The sequence below is a fragment of the Sciurus vulgaris genome, assembly GCF_902686455.1.
Source record: "Sciurus vulgaris genome assembly, chromosome: 7".
Lineage (NCBI taxonomy): Eukaryota > Metazoa > Chordata > Mammalia > Rodentia > Sciuridae > Sciurus > Sciurus vulgaris.
Window position 1 is genome coordinate 74448565 of NC_136467.1, and position 22311 is coordinate 74470875.

Consider the following 22311-nt stretch of genomic DNA (forward strand, 5'->3'; position numbering starts at 1 on the left):
GGGGAGAGAGGCAAGCGAGGAAGCAAGCAAGGAAGCACCCCTGAGAAAAATAAAGAAGTTGTTCATTTCCAGTCCGCCTCCGATTCTTTCCCGCGGTCTCGTTGCTGCAGGCGGCAACAAGATAAATGTATAATTACCTACAGCTGACAACTTTTATTGAGGTATGAATTGTATGCAGTAAATCCACAGATCGTAAGTGTGCATTTTGGGGAGTTTTGAAAAGTGTGTATTCCCCTTAAACCACGTTCCTGTCAGGAAATAGAACATTTCCAGCACCTCATGAACTTCTCTCAAGTCCCAGGTCAGTCCTTACCATCACCTCCCTCTTACCTCACAACCACTGTTCTGAGTTCCGTTTCCATTTAGATTAGTTCTGCTATTTTTAAAACTTCATCCAAATGGCAGTCATAAGGTGTGGATTCTTTCATGTCTGGCATGTTTTTTACTCAACACATTTTGAGCCTGATTCATGTGCTTACGTGTATCAGTAACGCATTCCTATATGCTGCTGGGTGATATTAATAACCATAGTTTCTTAATCCAGTCTCCTATTGATGGGTTGTGTTCATTTGGGGATATGAAGTTTCTTATAATAAATTAAAACTAGTAAAAATAAAATAAATTTACATGTAAAGTTTCTACAAACATTTGTGTACAAGACTTTTATGAACAAATGCTGTTATTTCTCCTAGGTATATAGGTATAAGATCAGAGTACTTATGCCTGAGTATAAGTCAGAGTACTTTTTTTCCCCAGAAATATTCTTATTGACATATAATTCACAAACCATACAGTTTGACTATTTGAAGTATTCAATACAATGGTTTTTAGTATATTCACAGAATCATGTAACTATTAGTGAATTTTAAAACATTTGCATCAACTCAAAAAAAATCTTGTCCTTTCAACCCCATTTTCCCATTACTGACCCACCCTAGCCTTAAGCAACTATTAGTTAATTTTTCTTCTGCAAACTTGCCTATTCCAGACACTTCGTACAAATGAAATCATGCAATATGTAGTCATTTGTGACTGATTTCTTTTACTTTGTCTAATGTCTTCAAGGTTCATCCATGTTGTTGTTGGTTCCTTTTTAATTGCTGGATATTTGCCTGTCGTATGAATTTACCACATTCTATTTATCCATCCATCAGTTGATGGATCTTTGGTTTACTTCCATTCTTGTCTATTATGAATCATGCTTCTATGAACATTCATGTACAAGATTTTGTGTCGACAAATTTATCATATCTCCTGGGTATAAACCTAAGTCTAGAATTGCTGTGTCATATGGTAACTATATTTAACTTTTGAAGAACTGCCAGACCATTTTCCAAAGTTAAGGCATCATTTTACATTTTTATCAGCAATAGGTGAGACTTTCAACTTCTTCAAATCCTTACCAACACCTACTATTGTCTGTTCTTCTTATTTCAACCTACAGAGTGTGAAGTGGTGCCTCTTTGTGGGTTTGATTTGCATTTCTTTAATGATAATGATGTTGAACATCCTCTCATATGCCTATTGGTTATTTACATATTTTCTTTGGAGAAATGTCTATTCATATTGTTTACCTATTTTTAAGTTTGCTTTTCTCTTTATGATAGAGTTGTAGGATTTGTTTATATATTCTAGATAAAAATCCATTATCAGACATATTTCATGAAAATATTTTTTCCCAGTTAACTGTCTTTTCACTTTCCTGATGGTGCCCACTGAAGCACCAAAGTTTTTGATTTTGATGAAGTCCAATTTACCTGTTTTCTTTGAGCTTTTGAGGTTCTTTCTAAGGTGTCCATTTAACTTTCTAAGAAACTGGCAGGTGTGTGTGTGTGTGAGTTGTTTATGTGTTAGCACAGAAACACACTCATCAGAGATACTCTTGACTGAAGCTCAGATGCAGCAAACATACAACTAGAACCTTGCTCTGGGTGGCTACAAGGTTGAGTGAGGAATTTATGGAAGAAGCTAATATCAGGAAGCAAAAACAAAATCAAACCAAACAAAAATAACTCCCCCAAACCAATTTGTGCAGTGTTTGAAAGTTGTCAAAAACCAATTGCTATCAAAGGGAGAAAATTGGTTTGATTTAAAATGCATGTTTACAATTTAGAAACGAATTGCTCCTGGTTGGTTATTATTGCTCCATTTTCCAGTAGAGAATATTCTTGAAATCTGTTTCTCTGGATGTAAAATGGAGATGGAGGCCCTGATCCTGCCTCACCTACCTCACAGGGTGGTTGTGGGAAGCAAATGAGAGACTTCGTAGAAGAGCATCTATTAGCTTAAAAGCTCTGTATGAGTGCAAGGTGGTGGTGGTGTCTGAACAAAGTCACATAAATAGTTTTCCTTTGAGTAACTACAGAGGAACATTGTCTTAGTTCAAATTGCTATAACAGAATGCCATAGACTGGTGGCTTAAATAACAAACATTAATTTCACACAGTTCTGGAGTCTAGGAAGTCCCACTTCTGAGTGCCAGCAGATTCAGTGTCTGGTGGAGGTCTTCTTGGTTAGCAAACAACCACCTTCTTGTTGTGTCCTCATGTAGAGAGCATGTCTTGGCTTATGAAAGCATTAATTCCAATTATGAAAGTTTCGCCCTCTGACTTATTTACCTCCCAAAGGGCCCCACGTCCAAACGCCATTACATTGGGGATTTAAGCTTCAATATAAGAATTTGACAGGGTGTGTCACAAACTTTCATTCCATAGCAAACATTTTTATATGTGTCATGCATGATTTTACATGTATTAACTTGTGGGGGTTTCTCAGACACATCCTGTGTGGATGAGAAAAGGGTTAACTGCTGGAGGACAATGTTGGTTATACATCAATCAATTACCCATACACTTATCTAATCAATAAACACACAAGAGCCAATACTCTTTTTAAATGAGAGGGGGCATGACAGATTGGGCCATACCAGTTCCGCCTCTAACAACATGGAGTAGCCCAACTCTTTTTATTTAGTCACACAGGTAAAGGGGCCCAGAATGGGAGGGACTTCTTCTGTGATGAACAGGATGGGGTAGAGTTAGGGGAGCCAACTGTTCAGGGAAGCTATCACAGAACAAGACAGGGAACCAGTCCCACACAGCACTACATACTTCCCGGCAATCTGGGACAGTCCTCCGTGGTAGCCAGTTCCTAGAAGTCAGACCTCTATGTCCCATGACTCAACCTAGTCTGATTCTGCTAGATAAGGATGACTCCCCTCATTAAATAATTTATCTCCTAAAGAAACTGTCACTATCTTTCCCATTTTGCAGATAAAGAAATTAAGGTCTTGACAGGCTTACCTCCCAGAGGCCACACAGCTGTAAATGGCATAAGTGGAATTTGGACGTAGGTGGAACTGGCTTAGACTGAGCTGTTACTATCATGCCATCTGCTTCTCTAAGAAGACCATGTCATTTCTCCTCCTAGCATTCCCTCTCTGCAGCAACTCTCTCCACCTTTGTTTAATCGTGGGAGGATTGCTATAGTCACACTCTTTGGAATGTTATCCACTAGACATAACAGAAGAAAGCTGAAAGTTTGCCTTAAATCTTAATTTCCCATTTTGGTCTTCTCAGAGGTTCGTAGTGAGGTTACCGAGTCAGCCATATTCTTCGTGCACACCATGACAACCTTTGTGCTTATGGGACAATCAGAATGACTGGAATGATGGAAAAGATCCCATGGGCCTCTGCACATGGCTGTCTTTGCTGCCTATGGTTTTCTTTCCCAGGACACTTAGTGTCATGCCCAACTGAGATGGGAAATGCCTCTTGGCATGGAAAGCTAGGAAGGGAACATTCCCCCATCTAAGGACTTGTCATTGACTCAAATCTCTCTGTCCTCACTGCCTGGACAGTTTGGCCTTGCTCCCTAGTGACTTCTCTACTACCTCAGGCTCGCCTCTTTCTGAAATGTGATGTATAACTGAGTTCAAGGGGCACCTTACATGACTGGGTGGGGACAGGTGGGACAGAGGAGCATTTTTTTTTTTTTTCATTTAAAAATTACCAAGGACTACTAAGTAACAACTATAAATTGAACTAAATAAATTCAGTGTTTAAGCAAAATGATCATAGTTATCTAACAATGACACGCTCCTATTACTGAGGTTTCAAAGTATGAACCGTGAAAATTCTAATATTAAGTGGAATTTAGCAACTCCTGAAACTATTGAATAGTCAATTCGAGAAAAGCCAACTGAGAAAACCACCTGTGCTTCTATCTTCCGCTTTCTATAGAATAATTAGACACAGAAGTTACAGCCTCAAAGACCACATCACCAGGGATTAGCTAACCCTATCTCCAGCGTTTTGTAAAACAGACAGGAAATTACGGAACCAATGAAATGAGAACCTCCTGCGACTATAATCACTTGGAAAAAGCAACCAAAATCAAAGAACCCATCTAGATTCGTTTTCTGATGGTAAATGAAATAGATTAACCTGGGGGAGTCCCAAGATTTCCTCTAGTTAATATAGTCATGATTCTGTAGGATGTCTGAGGTGAAAGAAGTGCACGGAGCCACAGTCCAAAGCAAATCACCGGAGAAGTCCCCTTTTATTTTAAAAATGCACACACTTATACCGGGAAGAGGCTGATTGGTTGGGGCATGAAACGGGGTGAGAGTTGACTGGGTGAGCCTTGTTGCTAGGGGTCTGGGCGGGGTGTCCAGCGCCGATTGGGTGCGAGTTCGGGCCTGCAGGAAGAAGTTGAGGAGTAAAATCAGGAAGAGAAGCTCAGCCAGCGCCATGTTGGCACCTAAGGGGGAGTGGGAGGTGACCTTATATGAGGTGAGCTTCAGCCACCAATGATCAACTGCCTGTAACTCCCCAAAGCCTGCAAGGTATGTTTATGGATGTCCTGGATATCGTCCTGGGCGGCAGGGTGTGGAGCAAGATTTAGGGCCATTTCAGAAGCCATTAGAGAACACCTCTCCTCAGGGAGAGCCTCACCCTAAGCCTCAGTGGGCACAGGGTGGACACAAATCTACAAAAATCATTAGTTTCACTGGCTCATAAATATCCCTAATGTTTTCTCTTTCCCTTAAAGTGAAGAACCAAGTCATTTGAAAAATTAGAAACTAATAAAAACACCCTGAGACTTGCTTTTTTGTTTTTACATTCCAAGAGATTCTAAGAGAGTGGAATTTAAATTAACCAATTTTTAAAAATTATAGACAGAGTTACTCAACGAGTCAAGATAACTCTATACTGATAAAAGTTGAATAGTCATACCTTAAATTGTACAACTTACACTGTGTTATGTTGTTCTTACATTATGTTGTTCTTTTCTATTGTACATTAACCTGAACCCAATTGAATCTGTTGTTTGTTATCATAAAATTATAGTCTTTTCCTCAGGAGTTGACAGTTCCAAATATGGCTTCTTATTCAAAGAATTCATTCTTACTGTTGCCAAAATACCTCTATTTCATTCAACTGAATCAGCTCCTCTAATTAGCAGGGAATAATATGGAATTAATTAACTGAAAGATTTGAGTGGTCAACAAAACAACTTGTTAGGCAACATGGTAAGTGAGAAGACTGTGTCATAAAGAAAATCATTTTACAGATCAGCCATCTCAGGAAGGGAGTATGGAATCCATGAAAAGGCACCAGCTCGGGGACCGAAAGTACCAATTTTCCTATTTACTAATGACATGCCTTGGGACCTAAGGTTCCTCATCCATGAAGTGGAGATGCTAACCTGCTATGCGTCATTTGAAGGCTTGTTCTTGGGATCCAGTGGGATCATGGAGGTGAAAACATTTTGTGAAATGCCAAAGAACCATTCAACTGCAAGCTCTAATTATTCAGCAGCAGTTGGGTTTCTCTGGGGGACAAGGAAAGAAGTCTGTGTTTTGTGCTTGGTCCACAGACAGCTCGCAATGCTGCGGAGAGGACCCTGCAGCAGCACCCCCTCTTCACCCCAGCAGCCCCATGGAAAATATCTGCCCCAGGGACTCCCTGGAGAAGTGACAGGCATGCCAAAATCCATCAGTGGGCAACCAGGGGACTTTTTGTGAAGTTCTATTTGAGCCTAAAAGCCTCTGTGTTTCAAGTAAAGGCAGACTTGGAAATGAATAAAAGGTTGCCTTACCATTTACTTAGAGTTCCAGCAGGGGGAGACAGGGCTGCACTTTCCCCACGGGAAATGCAGTTTAATTTAAAAGTTTACATTACGAAGAAACAATCTTCCTTCTTTCCATATCAGATGATAGTAGCCATATTTTAAATATCTCCTGGTTGAGAAAGCACATGTGTAGAGGCTATGACAAATTCAGCTGTATTTCCAAAATGGGTTTGCATGTTATTGATCTTAAGAGCCTCACTTGTTACATGTTCAGTCTACTGACAATGCTCTGCACCCGTGATGGGCACCACTGGTGGCTGACTAGTCATCCATCCTGGCTTCTTCCTGATCAGAACCAGTTTTGCTCAACATCTGCCCCACTCCTGGTCCAGATCCTGATTAGTGTACGCCAATCGGAGCATATTTCCTCCTGGTAAAGGTGGGGAGATGAATTTGTGACCTCGCTAGACCCAGTCAGCCTGAGGGGAAGGGCTTGTCTTCCACACTCTGGGAAGAGGTTTCCTCTCCCTCTCCCAATGGTTATAAATGAGGAAACTGTTACTGTTAGCAGCCATATTGCAAAATGGCCGAAGGGGAAAAGATAATACATGAAAGAAGGATGAAAGGAAAGAACCTGTTTTTTATGACACCACTGAATTACTACTGGGTGATTCTGAAAACAGGGTGAATCTAAATTGAGAGTTACACATTCCGTAGCCTGAAATTCTTGTTTTATGAGAGAATACATTTCGGTTTAAGACCGTTGAGTGGGTCAAGCCTCTATTTTTTTTTTTCTTTTATATATAAAATTACCTTGCAGAGAGAGTACCTATATGGATTGATGGCCTCCCTTCAGATTCCCTGACTACCCAGTGCTCTTCAGTCCTGCTACTTTTCGCTTTAAACTATCTGTTCATTTTTCATGACTCACTTGTTCAGGATGGGGTTCATATCCTTTCTGTTGTATTCTTCTGTTTCATTGACACAGCACTCTACAAATATTTACTATTTATGTGTCATCCTAGATGGAACCATAGTTTGGGGGAATTATTTCCAAATGAGAAGATTGTAGTACAGAAAGTCAAAACATACCCCAAATCACCCAAGATGATCATGGTATGCTGGAAATATCATCTTCTTCATAATGCTCCTCCCTTTTGGACTTCTAGCCTGATGGGCAGCGGGTCGGAGGGAAATCAAGTCACTTAAAATAGCAAGTCATGGAAGTTTCAGCAAATAGAAATCTTTAATGCTGTCTTTCTTCTCTCCTCAGATGGAATATATTGTTGTTTTTTCCTTCGCTGCTAGTTCATGTTTAAAACCTCTAACTTACACTAGAAACCACTTTTTTTTTTTTTTTTTTTTTTCTTTTTGGTACTGGAGATTGAACCCAGGGGTATTTTACCACTGAGCCACATCCCAAGTGCTTGTTATTTTTTTGAGACAGGGTCTCACTAAGTTGCAGAGGCTGGCCTCAAACTTGAGATCCTCCTGCCTCAGCCTCCTGAATTGCTGGAATTACAGACTTGCACCACTGTGCCCAGATAGAAGACCAAATTTTATTTTTATTAGAGCATTATAGCTATACATAGTTGTTTGGTTCATTCCTACAAAATCATACATGCATGCAATTTGATTTTAGTTCACCATCCCTGCTTTTCTCTCCTGTCTTCCCTCCCCTCCTCCTTGCCTTCCTCTACTCTACTAGACTTCCTTTTGTAGAGACTACTTTTTTAAAGCCACTTTTGGCTCCTGGTGGAAAGAACAAGCAAATTCAAGAATTGGGGGTTGACTCATAGGAAGTGCCCAACTTTTCAACAAGGATTTTGGCCAAATGTTTAATGTCTTACTCAGGCAATCACTAGATAGTCTCAGGATTCATAAAACATCTATTATTTGACCACAGTTATGTGAAATAAGGAATCGAAAGGAATTAAACTTTTATCCACTAGACAATCTTGTGCTGGGTGCTATGTGTAATAAAAAGAGAAATAAGATACAATGATGATATTTACATTGTCCTTAGAAAAGAGGGTAGTGTATGTGATGCAATAGTCAATCATTTTAAGCAGCAATAAATTGAACACTAAAGTTATATGATACATAGTAAGTGCCATCAGTATACCAAGGAAAAGTTATTGTGTTAGGAGAGCTTATTTTGTAGAGGAGGTGAGCTCCACATGATGTTTTAGGTTTGGATGGACTTTCCAAGGTGAGAAAAATTGGAGCAATTATGATATTGTATATTAAAAATTAGATTAGTGCTAATCAGAAATAGTTTTTATTTGAGACATTGAATTTTTTCCTAAAATATATGAACACATGGACATTGGTTCCCTATATTTTGTTTGTTTTCTTGCTTATTTATTTACTTATGTTATTTATATGTTCATTATAGACATACAGAACATTGGGGTTCATGATTATGCAAACATGGAATATAATTTGCTCCAATTCAGTCCTTAATTCTTCCCCTTTTCCTCCCCTCTACCCTCCCCTGTTCTCTTTCCTTTACTCTACTGATCTTTCTTCTATTTATTTAAAGTATTATTAAATTAGTGTATGATTGATATACATAAAGGTGGAATTCAACGTGGTATATTCATACACGTACATGGGAAAGTTTGGTCAGATTCTGTCTACTGTCCCTCTTCCCTCCCCCTCAATCCCTTTCCTCAGTTCCTTGGGTCTCTCTTCTGTTTTCATTGTCTCCAATATTTTGAAATGCTTCAAAATTAAATTCAGAAAAAATTAAATACATTTATACATTTCCTCCCTGAGAAAATAAAAGCTATGAGCATTTGATAGGTTTATTTATTTATTCACTCAATATTTATTGAGCACCTACTATAAGTCAGGTAAGGTTCTAAGTGTTGAGCAAAACAGATATAACTTACTGATTATTAACATTTTAATCAGAGAGACCAGCAATGAAAAAGTAGTTCAGAAGGCTTCAGAGAAGAAGAGGTTTAACGGACGTTGAACATATATAAGGTCTACTTGGGTAGGGTGGTCTGGGGAGCCTTCTCCAAAAAGGCAATGCTTGAGAGACACCTAAAGGGTGAGCTGAGCCAACCCTGCAAAGTGGGGAGTGAAACTCCAGGCAAGGCCAGAGTGACTTTGAGGTCTTAGGTATTCAAATATATGTAGAATCGACAGTGAAACATAGATATAGATCATTCAGGTTCCACATAGCCTGCTTTACCATGTGGTTACAAGATCTGGCAAGTCGGCCGTGTGCATGGCAGGCTTCTAGGCTGGAATTCTTGGTAAGTTGTTGATGCCACAGTCTTGAGACAGAACTTCTTCAGGAACCTCAGTGGTTTCAAGTGGTTAGATGAGGCCCACCTGCATCATCAAGGGTAATCTTCACTGATTAAAAGTCCAACTGATTGTAGATGTACACCTCTACAAAGCATTTTCACAGCAAAACCCAGGTAAGTATCTGATTAAATAACTGGCTACAGTGGCCTGCCAACTTGGCACGTAAAACTAACGATTACATCAGGAAACCAACCCATGCAGCAGTGTCTAGAGAAGAGTAAGATGGGCAAGGAAACCAGATAAATTTGGGAAGCCTGGCAGAGGTAAAGCGTTTAGCTTTAATTCAAAGTGCACTGGGAAAACACAGAATTATATCAACAGGAGTGGAGGGTATAGTCTCCTTAGGGCCAAACATCTATTTTTCAAGCTGGGCATGGTGGCACATGCCTATAATCCCAGCAGTTTGGAGACTTGCTGAAGCCAGAAATTTAAGACCAGCCTGGGCATGTAGTGAGTCACTGTTTAAAACAAAAACAAAAACTATATTTTAATCTTCTCAGAAGATATCAGGCGGATCCAAGTTGAAAAATAAACCACTCTGAAAACAAACAAACAAACAAACAAACAAACCACTCTGGATGCTCTCTGGACAATAATATGCAGAGTGTATCGGACAGAGTCTGGTCAAAAGGCAGAAACAACACCAGTAATTTGAACAGATTCAGGGAACATTGAATATGAGGAGTCGTTAGCCAGCATAAGGAGGCTAACTTCTCCCCCCTCCCCCCCCCCTTTTTTTTTATTGTAAACAAATGGGATACATGTTGTTTCTCTGTTTGTACATGGCGTAAAGGCATACCATTTGTGTAATCATAAATTTACATAGAGTAATGTTGTTTGATTCATTCGAGGCTAACTTCTAAGGGACTGATGAGGACCCTGAGATGTGCAAAGGTGGCAACTGCAGGGAGCACTTTAAGGGCTGAGGGACAAACAGAGAAAGAACTCAGGAACTTTGAGGAAGTCCTGTAAGGTCTGAGATCCAGATTCTGGTGAGAATGTGGGTCGGGTAGGAACAAGCTGCCCACCACAGGGGAAGAGAAAGAACTTCCTGGAAGCTGCTTGCTGGAACCACAAGAGCCTCAACCTCTTTGGGGAACAGGAATCTCTTTTGCACATGGGCTCCTTGTGCCCCCTTTAAAACATTAAAACTGAAAAGAAAATTCTCTTTTCTTGCTGCCAGCCTGGCAAGCTCTGTCTTTCATCTTCCATAGGAAGATCCTGGCATCATGTTGGCTGACAAAGAAAAACATGGTCTACAGTGTCAGCTCAAGTATCACAAAGTAGGGCCAAAAAAAGCAGGCTTGGACCGAGAGCCAATAAGTTGATGAGTGGCAGAGTCAAGGGTAGACTTGGGGTGGGGAAACAGGTAAGGAGCTATGTGTGTGTGTGTGTGTGTGTGTGTGTGTGTGTGTGTGTATTAATCTTGGAGATTGTTAATAATCCAAGAGGTATTAGAGAAAAAAATAATAGTATGCAATATGTAACCTTACATTTGTTACTTATAGTGTGATCAATCAGGGAATTGCTTCTCCCATGGATAAATCTAATTAAATCTAATCACACACACACACAAAAAAGCTATTGCAGTGGTCAAGGGAAGAGTTGACAAGGTCAGGATGAGGGTTTGGCAGTGCAACTGAAGAAGTAAGCTCGTTGAAATTATTGATTGGAAGTAGCTACTCAGAAATTTGTTACTTTGCCTCCATAATTCATTAAAAGAAACTGAAAATAAGCAAATCCTATGGTATGACTCAGGCTCTTAACATTCCACAAATAATTTCAAACATGATATATTAGTGGCAGTATAATTAATTTATTCATTTATTTCATTCACTCTGAAATTTAAAAAAATTAACTAAATGGAGCAATATCCCTTGTTAATAGACAAGAAGTCTCAATATCGTTAGGATTTTGATTTTTTCCAACTTGATCTGTAGATTCAATCCAATCCCAATCAAAATTTCAGCAAGTTATATTATGAATATTGACAAACTGGCTCTTAAGTTTATTTAGAAAGGAAAAATGCCTATTCAAAGCAAAATTATGGCATTTGCAGGCAAATGGATGAAATTGGAGAATATCATGCTAAGTGAGATAAGCCAATCTCAAAAAGCCAAAGGACAAATGATGTCACTGATAAGTGGATGATGACACATAATGGGGGGAGGGAAGGGTTAGTGTTAGGGTTAGAGTTAGGGTTAGGGAGGGGGGCAAGAATGGAGGAAGGAAGGACTGTATAGAGGGAAAAGAGGGGTGGGAGGGGTGGGGGGAAGGGAAAAAATAACAATGAATCAAACAACATTACCCTATGTAAATTTATGATTACACAAATGGTATGCCTTTATGCCATGTACAAACAGAGAAACAACATGTATCCCATTTGTTTACAATTAAAAAAAAAACCAAGCAACACCGAAGAACAAAGTTACAGAAATGACACTACCCAACCTCAAGATGAAACTACGATAGTCCAGACAGTACAGTATTGGCAAAAAAAGTAGACAGTAGATCAATGGAATGGCATAGAGATCTTAAAAATAAACACACACAAATATAGACAACTGATCTTTGACAAAGGAACAAAGGTAATTTTAATGCAAAGAGGATATATATTTTTTTCAACAAATGGTGCTGGAACAGCTAGATATCCACATGCCCACATGCAAAAACTAAAAGCCATGCACATTTAGTCATGTAGCAGATATTTACTGATTTCCACCAAGTTGAAGGTGATGCTCATAATGAAAAAAATGTGCAGATAAAATTAGGCTCTGTTATCAAAAGGTCTTAGTGTGATGGACTATTGATCCTTGGCACTATAGTTGTGTTTGGAGCAGTTGTAGAACAGGAGCTTGGATATGTTCAAACAAGCAGGCTTGGACTTAACAAGCCAACTGAAGCTAATTGAATCTTCTCCTTAATCTGTATTTCCCATCCATCATGAAAATTTCAATACAGATGGTGGGCAGTCTCCAAATACCCTAGCATCACCATCATATTCAATAACTTGAATTAAATAAGTTAAGCACTTTCAGTGTGACACCGGCTAGTTTATGGGAAGCAGTGACAGGGAAATGATGAAGAGAGTATATTACAGATGGGCATTAAAAGACCTAGAGATCAAGGAGTTTGACCTGAATTAAAATAGCAGAGATGGAACAGGGGCAGTTACTTTGGAAGCACACTATAAATACCACAGCCTTCCCAGTGCACGGTCTAACATTTTGTCCTCTCTCTATTTGATTTGGAGGTTCTCGAAGACCTGAGTGTTTAGTTCCAGACATGAAATGGGCCAAAGGAACAAAAGCCAACCAAGCAAAGGAGGTTTATAGGAACAGAAGCTGAGATTCAAGGCATTGCTGCCTGATCAGGATAGAAACCAAAATTGGAGAATTCTTCAGACTGATGATAGTGTCCCAAATCTATTCTCCTTTTTTCCACAGTGATAGAGTTTTAGCCAGGCAGAAGGCGCCTTAATCCAGAAACTGCATTTCTTAGTCTCCTCATGGAACCGTGACCATGAGGTCAAGTTCTTGCCAATGAATGTGACTAGAAGTAGTGAGTGCAGTTCCTGTATTCCAATTTTAAGGAAATTACTTGCCTTTTATTTCTGCTCTTCTTTTCTTCCCATGGCCTGTGCTACAGTCATGGTGGCAGCCAGCTTTAACCATGTACAAAAGGATCATACAGTAAGAAGGAATAAGATGGAAGGAACTGCATCCTGGAGCAGGTTTCTCCACTAACCTGGACTACTTACCCTTGAACATGAAAAATAAATAATATTCTATCTTATTTATTGATCTTTGTTGGTATAGTTTGGATCTTATATGTCTCCCAAATACCAACTATCTCAGGTATTTGTCCATGTATTAAAGGTTGGTTCATGGCACATGGCACTGTTGGGAGGTAGTGGAACTCTAAGGGTTGAGGCCTAGTGGGAGGTTCAGATCACTGGAGATGTGTCCTTGAAGGGAATTGTGGACACTAGTCTCTTTCTATTTTGCTTCCTAACCATGAGGTGAGTGGTTCTGCTCCACCATGCTCTTCCACCATGATGTGCCACAAGAGGCCCAAAGCAATGGGGACAACTGACCATGGACTAAAACCTTTAAAACTCTAAGCCAAAATACACTTTGTTCCCTTTACAAGATGATTATCTCAGATATTTGTTGTATTAATGGAAAGCTAGCACAAATGCCTCGATTATAGCAGCAGCTAAAGTTATAGGCTAGGCATTACAGTGATGCAGGTGCTTCAGGAATGACTCTCCTGGTCATTGTTTCATCAGATCCCTTTGTTTTTCTCTAACTCATCAGTTATTGTGTCCTTGTGTGCTGTTTTCGGCTGGTTGGGAGGGCTGGAGGCAAAGGGACACTTGGGGGGCATGCAAAAGTCAGCTAGAGTCAACTACTGCCTGGTCTTTCCTCCACCAAAGGAATTTCTATCCTGCAAAACCTGCATTGGTTGGGGGAAGGCCATGATGGTTGAAGAATAAAAAGTGAGAAGAGAGAGGAAAACTGCTATACTGAGCAAAGTAAAGAAAGAGTTGGGTCAAAACTCTGGTTTTAAAAATTGGTCTGGTTGGATATGGTGGCACATGTCTGTAATCCCAGTGGCTTGGGAAGCAGAAGGATCACAAGTTTGAGGTCAACCTCAGCAACTGCTTAGTGAGACCCCGTCTCAAAATAAAAATCCAAAAAGGGTTGGGGATATGGCTTAGTGGTTAAGTGCCCTTGGGTTCAATCCCTGGTACCCTCCCCCAAAAAATAAAATTGGTCTGGAAACGTTATATGTTGGGACCAATGACATGTTAACTAACTCAGGCTGACTCCTTACTCCCTGGCGAGTGAGCAAAATCAAGGCTCAAAGGTGGTTTCAAAGGTTCATGACATAAACCGGACCACTGCCAGGGATTGGTTAACAACAGTTCCATGAACGTGATCAGCTCGTGCTTGCCATATAGTCCAATGGGACTCTCGCCTGCATGAAAACCCCCTGCCTTACTGACCTTTAAGCTGATTGGTTCCCGCCTAGCCCCCACCCTATATAAAAGCTGTGTGACTTCCTCAATAAACGAGTTCCTGCTGTGACTGGTCTCCCTGACGTGTCTAATTGTCCTCCGCCTGGAGGGCTGGGAGCGGGCGGTCAGTTGGCCCTACCTATCCCAGTCTGACCTTGTTGGGGAGTGTCCCCTTCCCTTGTCGCTGGTCGAGAAGAGCAAGGGGGCTTAAGACCCTGACAGTTATACTTCAGTAAGTCAGTCTGGATCCTTAGAAGCTATGATCCTTCTTCTCTCAGGATCAACTGCCTCCTTACAACTCCTTCCTATGTGTCCTACAAAGAGGGAACAGATATTCTCTGTGGTGGAGTCATGTGGTGTTAATGGGAAATGACGTTTATTAAAAGCACTTGCAAGAGGGGAAGTAGCAGGGGCACATGGTTTTCTGAGCTCTCCTGGCCACAGTGAGAGGGGGCCTTGGGCTGGGCATGGCCCGCCAAAACCCAAAGCAGAAAACCATCCCCTCCCCTCAGAGCTCTGCATGGGAGCTTCCGGTGGAGGAAGCAGCCTTGGTGCAAAGGGTTATTAGCCTGTCCTCCCATTGGGCGGACTCAGACCTGCTGAGCCAGCTCTGCTAAGCCAAAAGAGGGCAGGAAACACAGGTTTGAGGCCTTCTGAATTTAGTCATGCCCAGGTTTCTGGGCCTTGGAGTTAGTCTGGGTTCTCTAAACAAGAATGAAAGACATTTTCCAATCTGGCATCAAAGGTCCATTCATATCCCCTACTCCCCAACTTAATGCCTTATTATCCTAGACATTTGGATGTGCTCGGCCCAGAATATCTCCTCTTTGCTACTTGGTTCTTCCTATCAGCAAGTCACTCCAAAGAAGTATGGAATCATGCTGAGCTACAAGGAGTCTGGAGATAGCACATGCTCTGCCTTTATTTCTCTATGTTAAATTATTTTCAACATATTGGCAGTGCTGTTAAAGGATGGTTTATACACAAGGATATAATCAGGACTCTTATATAACTATAAAATGCACTGTTAGGGTTTGGATCTGGAATGTCCCCCAAAGGCTCATATGTTGAAGGTTTGGCCCAGTGCAGCAAGGTTCAGAAGTGGGACTCTAGGAAATGATTAGATCACAAAAGTTCTAGCCTTATTAGTGAATTACTACATTAATGGCTTCATAATTTGAATGGACTATTGGGAGGTGGTGGAAACTATAGGAGATGGGACCTAGTTGAAGGGGGTAGGTCCTTGGGCATGTGCCTTGGGGATTGTAACTTGTGCCTGACCTCTTACCAACCCCTCCACTGGCCCCTGTTTCCAGGCTGCTATGAGATAGCTCTGCTCCACCGTGCTCTCATTTTCATGATGCTCTGCCTCACCAGGGGCCCACAGCAATGGAATCGTTCAATCAAAACCTCTGAAACCATGAGCCAAAATAAACCTTTCTTCCTTTTAAGTTGTTTATCTCAGGTATTTTGTAACAATGATGAAAATATGACTAACATGAATAGACATCAAAGATTTATTTAACTCAATTAGTGAGAGGACCAGTAAGATGTTATAATTTGTTCAAATGAGAATTTGATTTATAGAGATTAATATTTTCTACCAGACAAAGCAATAATTTGTATAGCTCTGGACAGGAAAGACATTCCTGTGGACATTCCTGTCCACAGAAATTTATTTTCTGTGAAGAACCAGGATTTTAAAAACTCTGTAGTATTAGTTTTCTACATGTCAATGTCTACCTTAACAGAATTATAAAGTAGCCTAGTCAAAGACAATCAGAGACACACATCCTATAAAATCAGATAGTCCCCTGAGGATCCACTGGACAGGACTCAACATTCTATTGAGAGGACACTCAGTAATCTCATTTGCCCACTTCAAAGTATGACTATTTTTTCCTGACCAGTTTCCTTTTCCTTGTGATTGATTATATATAATTTCAAAGAAAGGTTATTCTTGATTTAAAAAAAAAAAAAAAAAAGCCAGTCTTCTTAGTTTGGCTGATTACTTCCATAAATTCATCACAGTATTATTCACCATAAAGGCCTCCTTCAGTTTGCTTTGTAAAATCTAGAACTACAAGCTACAGAAAAATTCTAAATTAGCTTCTGTCTAGAAGTTACCACAAGAAATCTTAGATTGCACTTTTAAAAGCATCTATCACTTGCTATTTTACTGAGACTAGGAAACCAAGCCCAAGAAACTCCACCTGAAGTATATGTACATTGGGTGAATTCTTTCCTTCTTGAGGTTTTAAAAAAATTACCCCAAGGTGGCTGGGGTGTAGTTCAGTGGTAAAGGGCATACCTAAGATGTGTGAGGCCCTGATTTAACCTCAGTTATCACATTTAAAAGAATTACCCCAAGAGCTTGCCTGGAAATGATCAGCCTGAACCCTATAAACTGACCCTGTAGCCAGTTTTCTAGGGAGGACTTTGTGGACATTGATTTCTTAAGTCCATCCAAACTCTGTTCCTTAAAATGACTGGTCACATTAGTTAAATGAACATCAGTCTCAAATAAGACATTCCAGGCAAGGCCTTGATGCATAATTGATTCTTCCACTTATATCCTGGCACAAAAGAAGACAGATTCTTACTGAATCTAAGCAAACAATTATATTGCCATGAAATGTAAGTGGATAGAATTTTTCTGAATTTGGAGGAGGGGATTAGTGGGAATCATATATCATTTTTAAATGCTTCATCTTAGTTTATAAAAGCAGAATTTTCCAAATTATTGTAAATTACATATAGCATAAGGAAGAGGAAAGATGTCTTACATATCTATGAAATAGAAATTTAAAATAAATCAAAGGTATTCTCATCAACCTTGATAAAATTCTCCTCATCAATTCATTCAGTCCTATGTAATTATTACTCTATTTTCTGTTACTGTAACAAAATACCTGAGTCATGTAAAAAGAAAAGAGCTTTATTTAGCTCATAGTTTTTGAAGCTGAGAGTTCATGGTGAGCTGGTTCCATTGTTTCAGCCTCTGATGAAGGCCTGGTTATGTCCAATCTAGCAGATGATATCATGGAAGCACATCAAGAGGGAGAGAGCAGTTATATGATGAGACAGGAATCAAGAGATGTTCAGGGGCCAGGCTTGCTTTTCATAACAACTTACTAATAGGGTCCCTCAATAACTACATTAATTCCTTCTGAAGGCAGAACCCCCACATGGACTAATTACCTTACACTAGACCCCACTCTAAAGTTTCCACCACTTCATCCCCACCATGCTGAGTACCAAGCTTCCAGCACATGAACCACTGGGGAACATGTTCAAACCATATCCAAAGAACAATAATTAATTCTTGTTCTGCTGGCTCCTGGGTTAATAGTTTTGTGAAACTGTCTGCTTTTCAACTGCAGAGTTCTGGGAATCATGACTCAGTCTGCCAATACATACTCAAAGTTCAGCTTTGAAGAGGCAGTGGTCTAGAGTACAGAGTACAGTCCTCTTCTGCAAGGCTCTGAGACTGTCCTTTGATGAAGACACAAACTCGGGTCTACAGATTGTAGCAGAGTCTTTGAGCAAGCATCAAAGGCAAAGAAAAACTATCTGTAGCTAACACAGACTTGATGGCTACAGTTCATTTATTACTGATATTTTTCAAATATGAAAAGTCCAATGAGGTTCATGATAAGAATAATACAACTGACAAGGAAATTTATTTTCTGTGAAGAACCAGGATTTAAAAAACTCTGGTCACCCTTCCAATCTCTACAGAGAGGACCTGCCCAGGTGCTGATCAATGTCTGAGGTCCTAGGGATTCAGACACAGGATGAAGTGGGGGTCGGGAGCTTTGCAAATCCAGTCCTCAGCAAAGCAAATAGTAATGCCTGGAAGCTTAAAATAGATCTGGGGAGGAGCTATGAACGTGGCATATGAAGCAGTTCAGCCCCTCCGGCCTTTTTCACTTTGGAAATTGCCGTGGTCCATTTTTACTTCTTTCTATGCAATGGACAAAAAATACAAAGCATTTACTAACATATTTACTACATTTGATGATGAACTAATTTAGAGCAGCCAAAATAATTGTTCCACAGGGACACAGAAATTCAACCTCAGTTCAGAAAATCCCTGACATCTGACGTAGGAGGATTTATAGGTTTAGTGGAAATTGCTTTCTCCTGCTCGCCAGATTACATACTGCCGGTTGATTTTTTTTTTTTTTTTTTTTGCATGAGTAAACATCCTTCCAATAATGAACAGACCAATAATGTCTTAAGAGAGAAAAGAACATCGTTTCCTTTTTGCCGTTTCTTGAGAGACGTGTTTGGATTTCGAAACCCATGTTGGCTGTCCAGAATATGAAATTTGGTATCTTCCTTTTGTGGTGGGGATGGGTTTTGGCCACTGAAAGCAGAGTGCACTGGCCAGGAAGAGAAGTGCACGAGATGTCTAAGAAAGGCAGGTGAGTGAACATTGAGGGACAGAGGACTCAGGGAACGAGGGTGTGCAGAGCAAGCGTGGGCATTGTTCTGGGAACCGAGCATCCTTTTCAGTTTCTGTGTTCTCTGTGGATGCCCTTTTCCTCCTTTTCCCTTTGTTCTCCCATGTCTCTCCTGTTTGGAAGTTGTGTTTTCTTTTATAATGAAGCTAGATTAGATGATATTATCATCATATATTCTCAAACCCTTTACTAATTGTTCTGAGTAACAGATCCTGGGGAAAAATATATGCCCATTTTCTAAAATATCAAGGGCAATTCTTTGGTATCTATATCCTAGGGTTAGAACAAATCTGTGAGTTCTCAAATCACCAATAGGACCTTTAATCTCAGAGAATTATTCTTTTATTTCTAATTGTTTCTATTAGATATGTGGGTCCCTTCTTAATCTTTTAAAAACAAAAAAGCAGTTTGTGTGGCTAGAGGGATCATTTGATCATCGCTTACCTGCAAACTGGGAGGGGGCAGGGATGGAGCTGCCAACACGGTACGTGCCGCCCCAGCCGTACCAGCCTGTGCAGATGGAGCTTAGACCAGGAGCGACTCCCTACTCTTGGCCTCACTTGGGTGCTCTGAATGTGCACTGCACACCTGCTTGGATGCCCCGAGTCAATAAAACAGGACTCTGAAGAAACCTAGTCCAGTGCTCTCTCTTTACTGATGAGTGTAAGGGCATCTTTGATTTTTGGTGCTTAGCCTAATCTCCAGATCTGACTTTGGCTTTCTATCTGAATGTAAATATGAAGAGCTGGAAATACCAATTAATGTGAAAGAAAATCGAGTTTTTAGAAGTGTGGGGCTATGGAGGAGGGGGTGTGTCTTGCTTCTCTGTGCCCTGCCTCTTGGGGCTTGAGAGACACTTCTATGCATCTGCTCCCATGCAGCCAGCAAAACCCATCGCACTTGTTTCAAGCAGTTTTGCAACATCACAGAACTAGAAGCTGAAATATCTAAAGGCTACCATGAGCCCTGGTGCACTGAGAGAGATCACTGTGCCCACTAGAGTCGGAAGCTGCTTGGGCAAGCAGTGTGATTTGTGGAGTGAAACAATCAGAGAGCTTATTTGAACCAAATACGCTCATAGGAATCAAAAGTAACAATAGCAATGAACCATATTGGTTGTCATAAAAAACTTATCCTCTCTCAAGTTAGACTTCTAGTGGAAACCTATTAGTAAATGCTGGTGATTAAGAAGTCACAGAGAGTAAAATAGACTTTTGTTTAAAAAAATTAATTTTAAGTAAAGATGCTTTAATTTTATTTTTTAAATTTAAAATTTTTAATTTTATTGTAAACTCATAAATTATAACTGTATACATTTACATATTATATATATTTATATGTGTATAAATACACACGCAATGCAGAATGATTAAATCAAGCTAATTAACATATCCATCACCTCAAATACATTTCAGTTCTTTTGTGTGTGAAACATTTGAAATGTATTCTCTTAGCAATTTTGAAATATAAATGTTAATAACAATAGTTACCATGCTGTGCAATGTATCTCTAACAAACTGATTCTTCTAATTGAAATTTTGTACCCTTTGACCAGTATCTCCTCCCAATTCCCCTCCCCACCCAAGCCTCTGGAAACCACATTCTCCTTTCTGCTTCGGTAAGTTCAGTTATTTTAGATTCCCCATATAAGTGAGATCATGTGGTACTTAGACAGGTCTATTTCTGGACATTAAATTTAAGAAAGTGGTCAGATATTCTGTGGAGATCTCTTTTAGGCATTTAGAAACAATTAGTCTTTTGGAGTTGGTTAGAGCTGGAGCTTAGAAAGGAGAGAGTCATTGGCTTTAGGTATTTGTCTCTCTGTGCCTGGCTTATTAAACCCAGCATAATATCTTCCAGGTTCATCAATGCTGTCACAAATGACAGACTCCCCTTCCTTTTGGGGGTTAAATAGTATTCGATTAAGTATACAAACCATATGTTTTTAATTCATTCATCCAATGATGGATCTAGGCTATTGTGAGTACTGCCTTACTGGACTAGGAGTACAGGTGTCTCTTCAATATACTGAACTCAAATCCTTTGGGTGTATATCCTGAAGTAGGATTGCTGGATCTTATGGTAATTCTATTTTTCATTTTTTGGAGACCCTCCATACCGTTTCCATGATAGCGGTACAAATTTATATTCTCACCAACAGTGTACAAATTTTCCTTTTCTTAACATCCTCTGTGACACTTAGCATTCATCTTTTTTTAAAATATATTTTTATTGTAAACAAATGGGATACATGTTGTTTTTGTTTGTACATGGAGTAACAGCATACCATTTGCATATTCATATATTTACATGGAGTAATGATGTTTGATTCATTCTGTTATTTTTTTCCTTCCCCCCGACCCCTCCCACCTCTCTTTTCCCTCTATACAGTCCCTCCTTCCTCCATTCTTGCCCCCCTCCACCCACCATTAAGTGTCATCATCCGCTTATCAGTGGGATCATTCCTCTTTTGGATTTTTGAGATTGGCTTATCTCACTTAGCATGATATTCTCCAATTTCATCCATTTGCCTGCAAATGCCATAATTTTATTATTCTGTATAGCTGAGTAATATTCCATTGCATATATATACCACAGTTTCTTTATCCATTCATCAATTGAAGGGCATCTAGGTTGGTTCCATAGTCTGGCTATTGTGAATTGAGCCGCTATGAACATTGATGTAGCTGTATCTCTGTAGTATGCTGATTTTAAGTCCTTTGGGTATAGGCCAAGGAGTGGGATAGCTGGGTCAAATGGTAGGTCCATTCCAAGTTTTCTAAGGAATCTCCACACTGTTTTCCAGAGTGCCTGCAATAATTTGCAGTCCCACCAGCAATGTATGAGTGTACCTTTTTCCCCACATCCTCGCCAACACCTATTGTTGCTTGTATTCTTGATAATCGCCATTCTAATTGGGGTGAGATGGAATCTCAGTGTAGTTTTGATTTGCATTTTTCTTATTACTAAAGATGTTGAACATTTTTTCATATATCTGTTGATTGCTTGTAGATCTTCTTCTGTGAAGTGTCTGTTCATTTCCTTAGCCCATTTGTTGATTGGGTTATTTGTATTCTTGGTGTAAAGTTTTTTGAGTTCTTTATATATTCTGGAAATTAGTGCTCTATCTGAAGTATGAGTGGCAAAGATATTCTCCCACTCTGTAGGCTCTCTCTTCACATTGCTGATAGTTTCCTTTGCTGAGAGAAAGCTATTTAGTTTGAATTTATCCCAGTTATTGATTCTTGCTTTTATTTGCATTCATCTTTTTTACAACAGCAATTATGACAGATGTGAAGTAATATCCCATTGTGGTTTTAATTTGCATTTCCCTGATGATTACTGTTATTGAACATTTTTTTTTTCATTTATCTGTTGTTCATTTTTATGTCTCCTTTGGAAAAGAAATTGGCCCCTTGC

The 22311-nt window shown here is 39.8% G+C and overlaps 1 protein-coding gene across 3 annotated transcripts in view; it reads left to right on the top strand.

Moving 5' to 3' along the window:
* GABRR1 (gamma-aminobutyric acid type A receptor subunit rho1) overlaps positions 1-22311 on the top strand; it is a 56850-nt gene continuing 34539 nt past the window's right edge. For 2 of the 3 annotated variants that reach the window (XM_079146983.1, XM_079146982.1), the window contains exon 1: positions 18382-18852. In XM_079146983.1, the coding sequence (XP_079003109.1) occupies positions 18731-18852 (122 nt within the window). In that variant the 5' untranslated portion in view covers positions 18382-18730. Of the gene's footprint in view, positions 162-18381; positions 18853-22311 lie in introns of those variants that run through there. The other variant, XM_079146984.1, reaches the window with a different exon arrangement.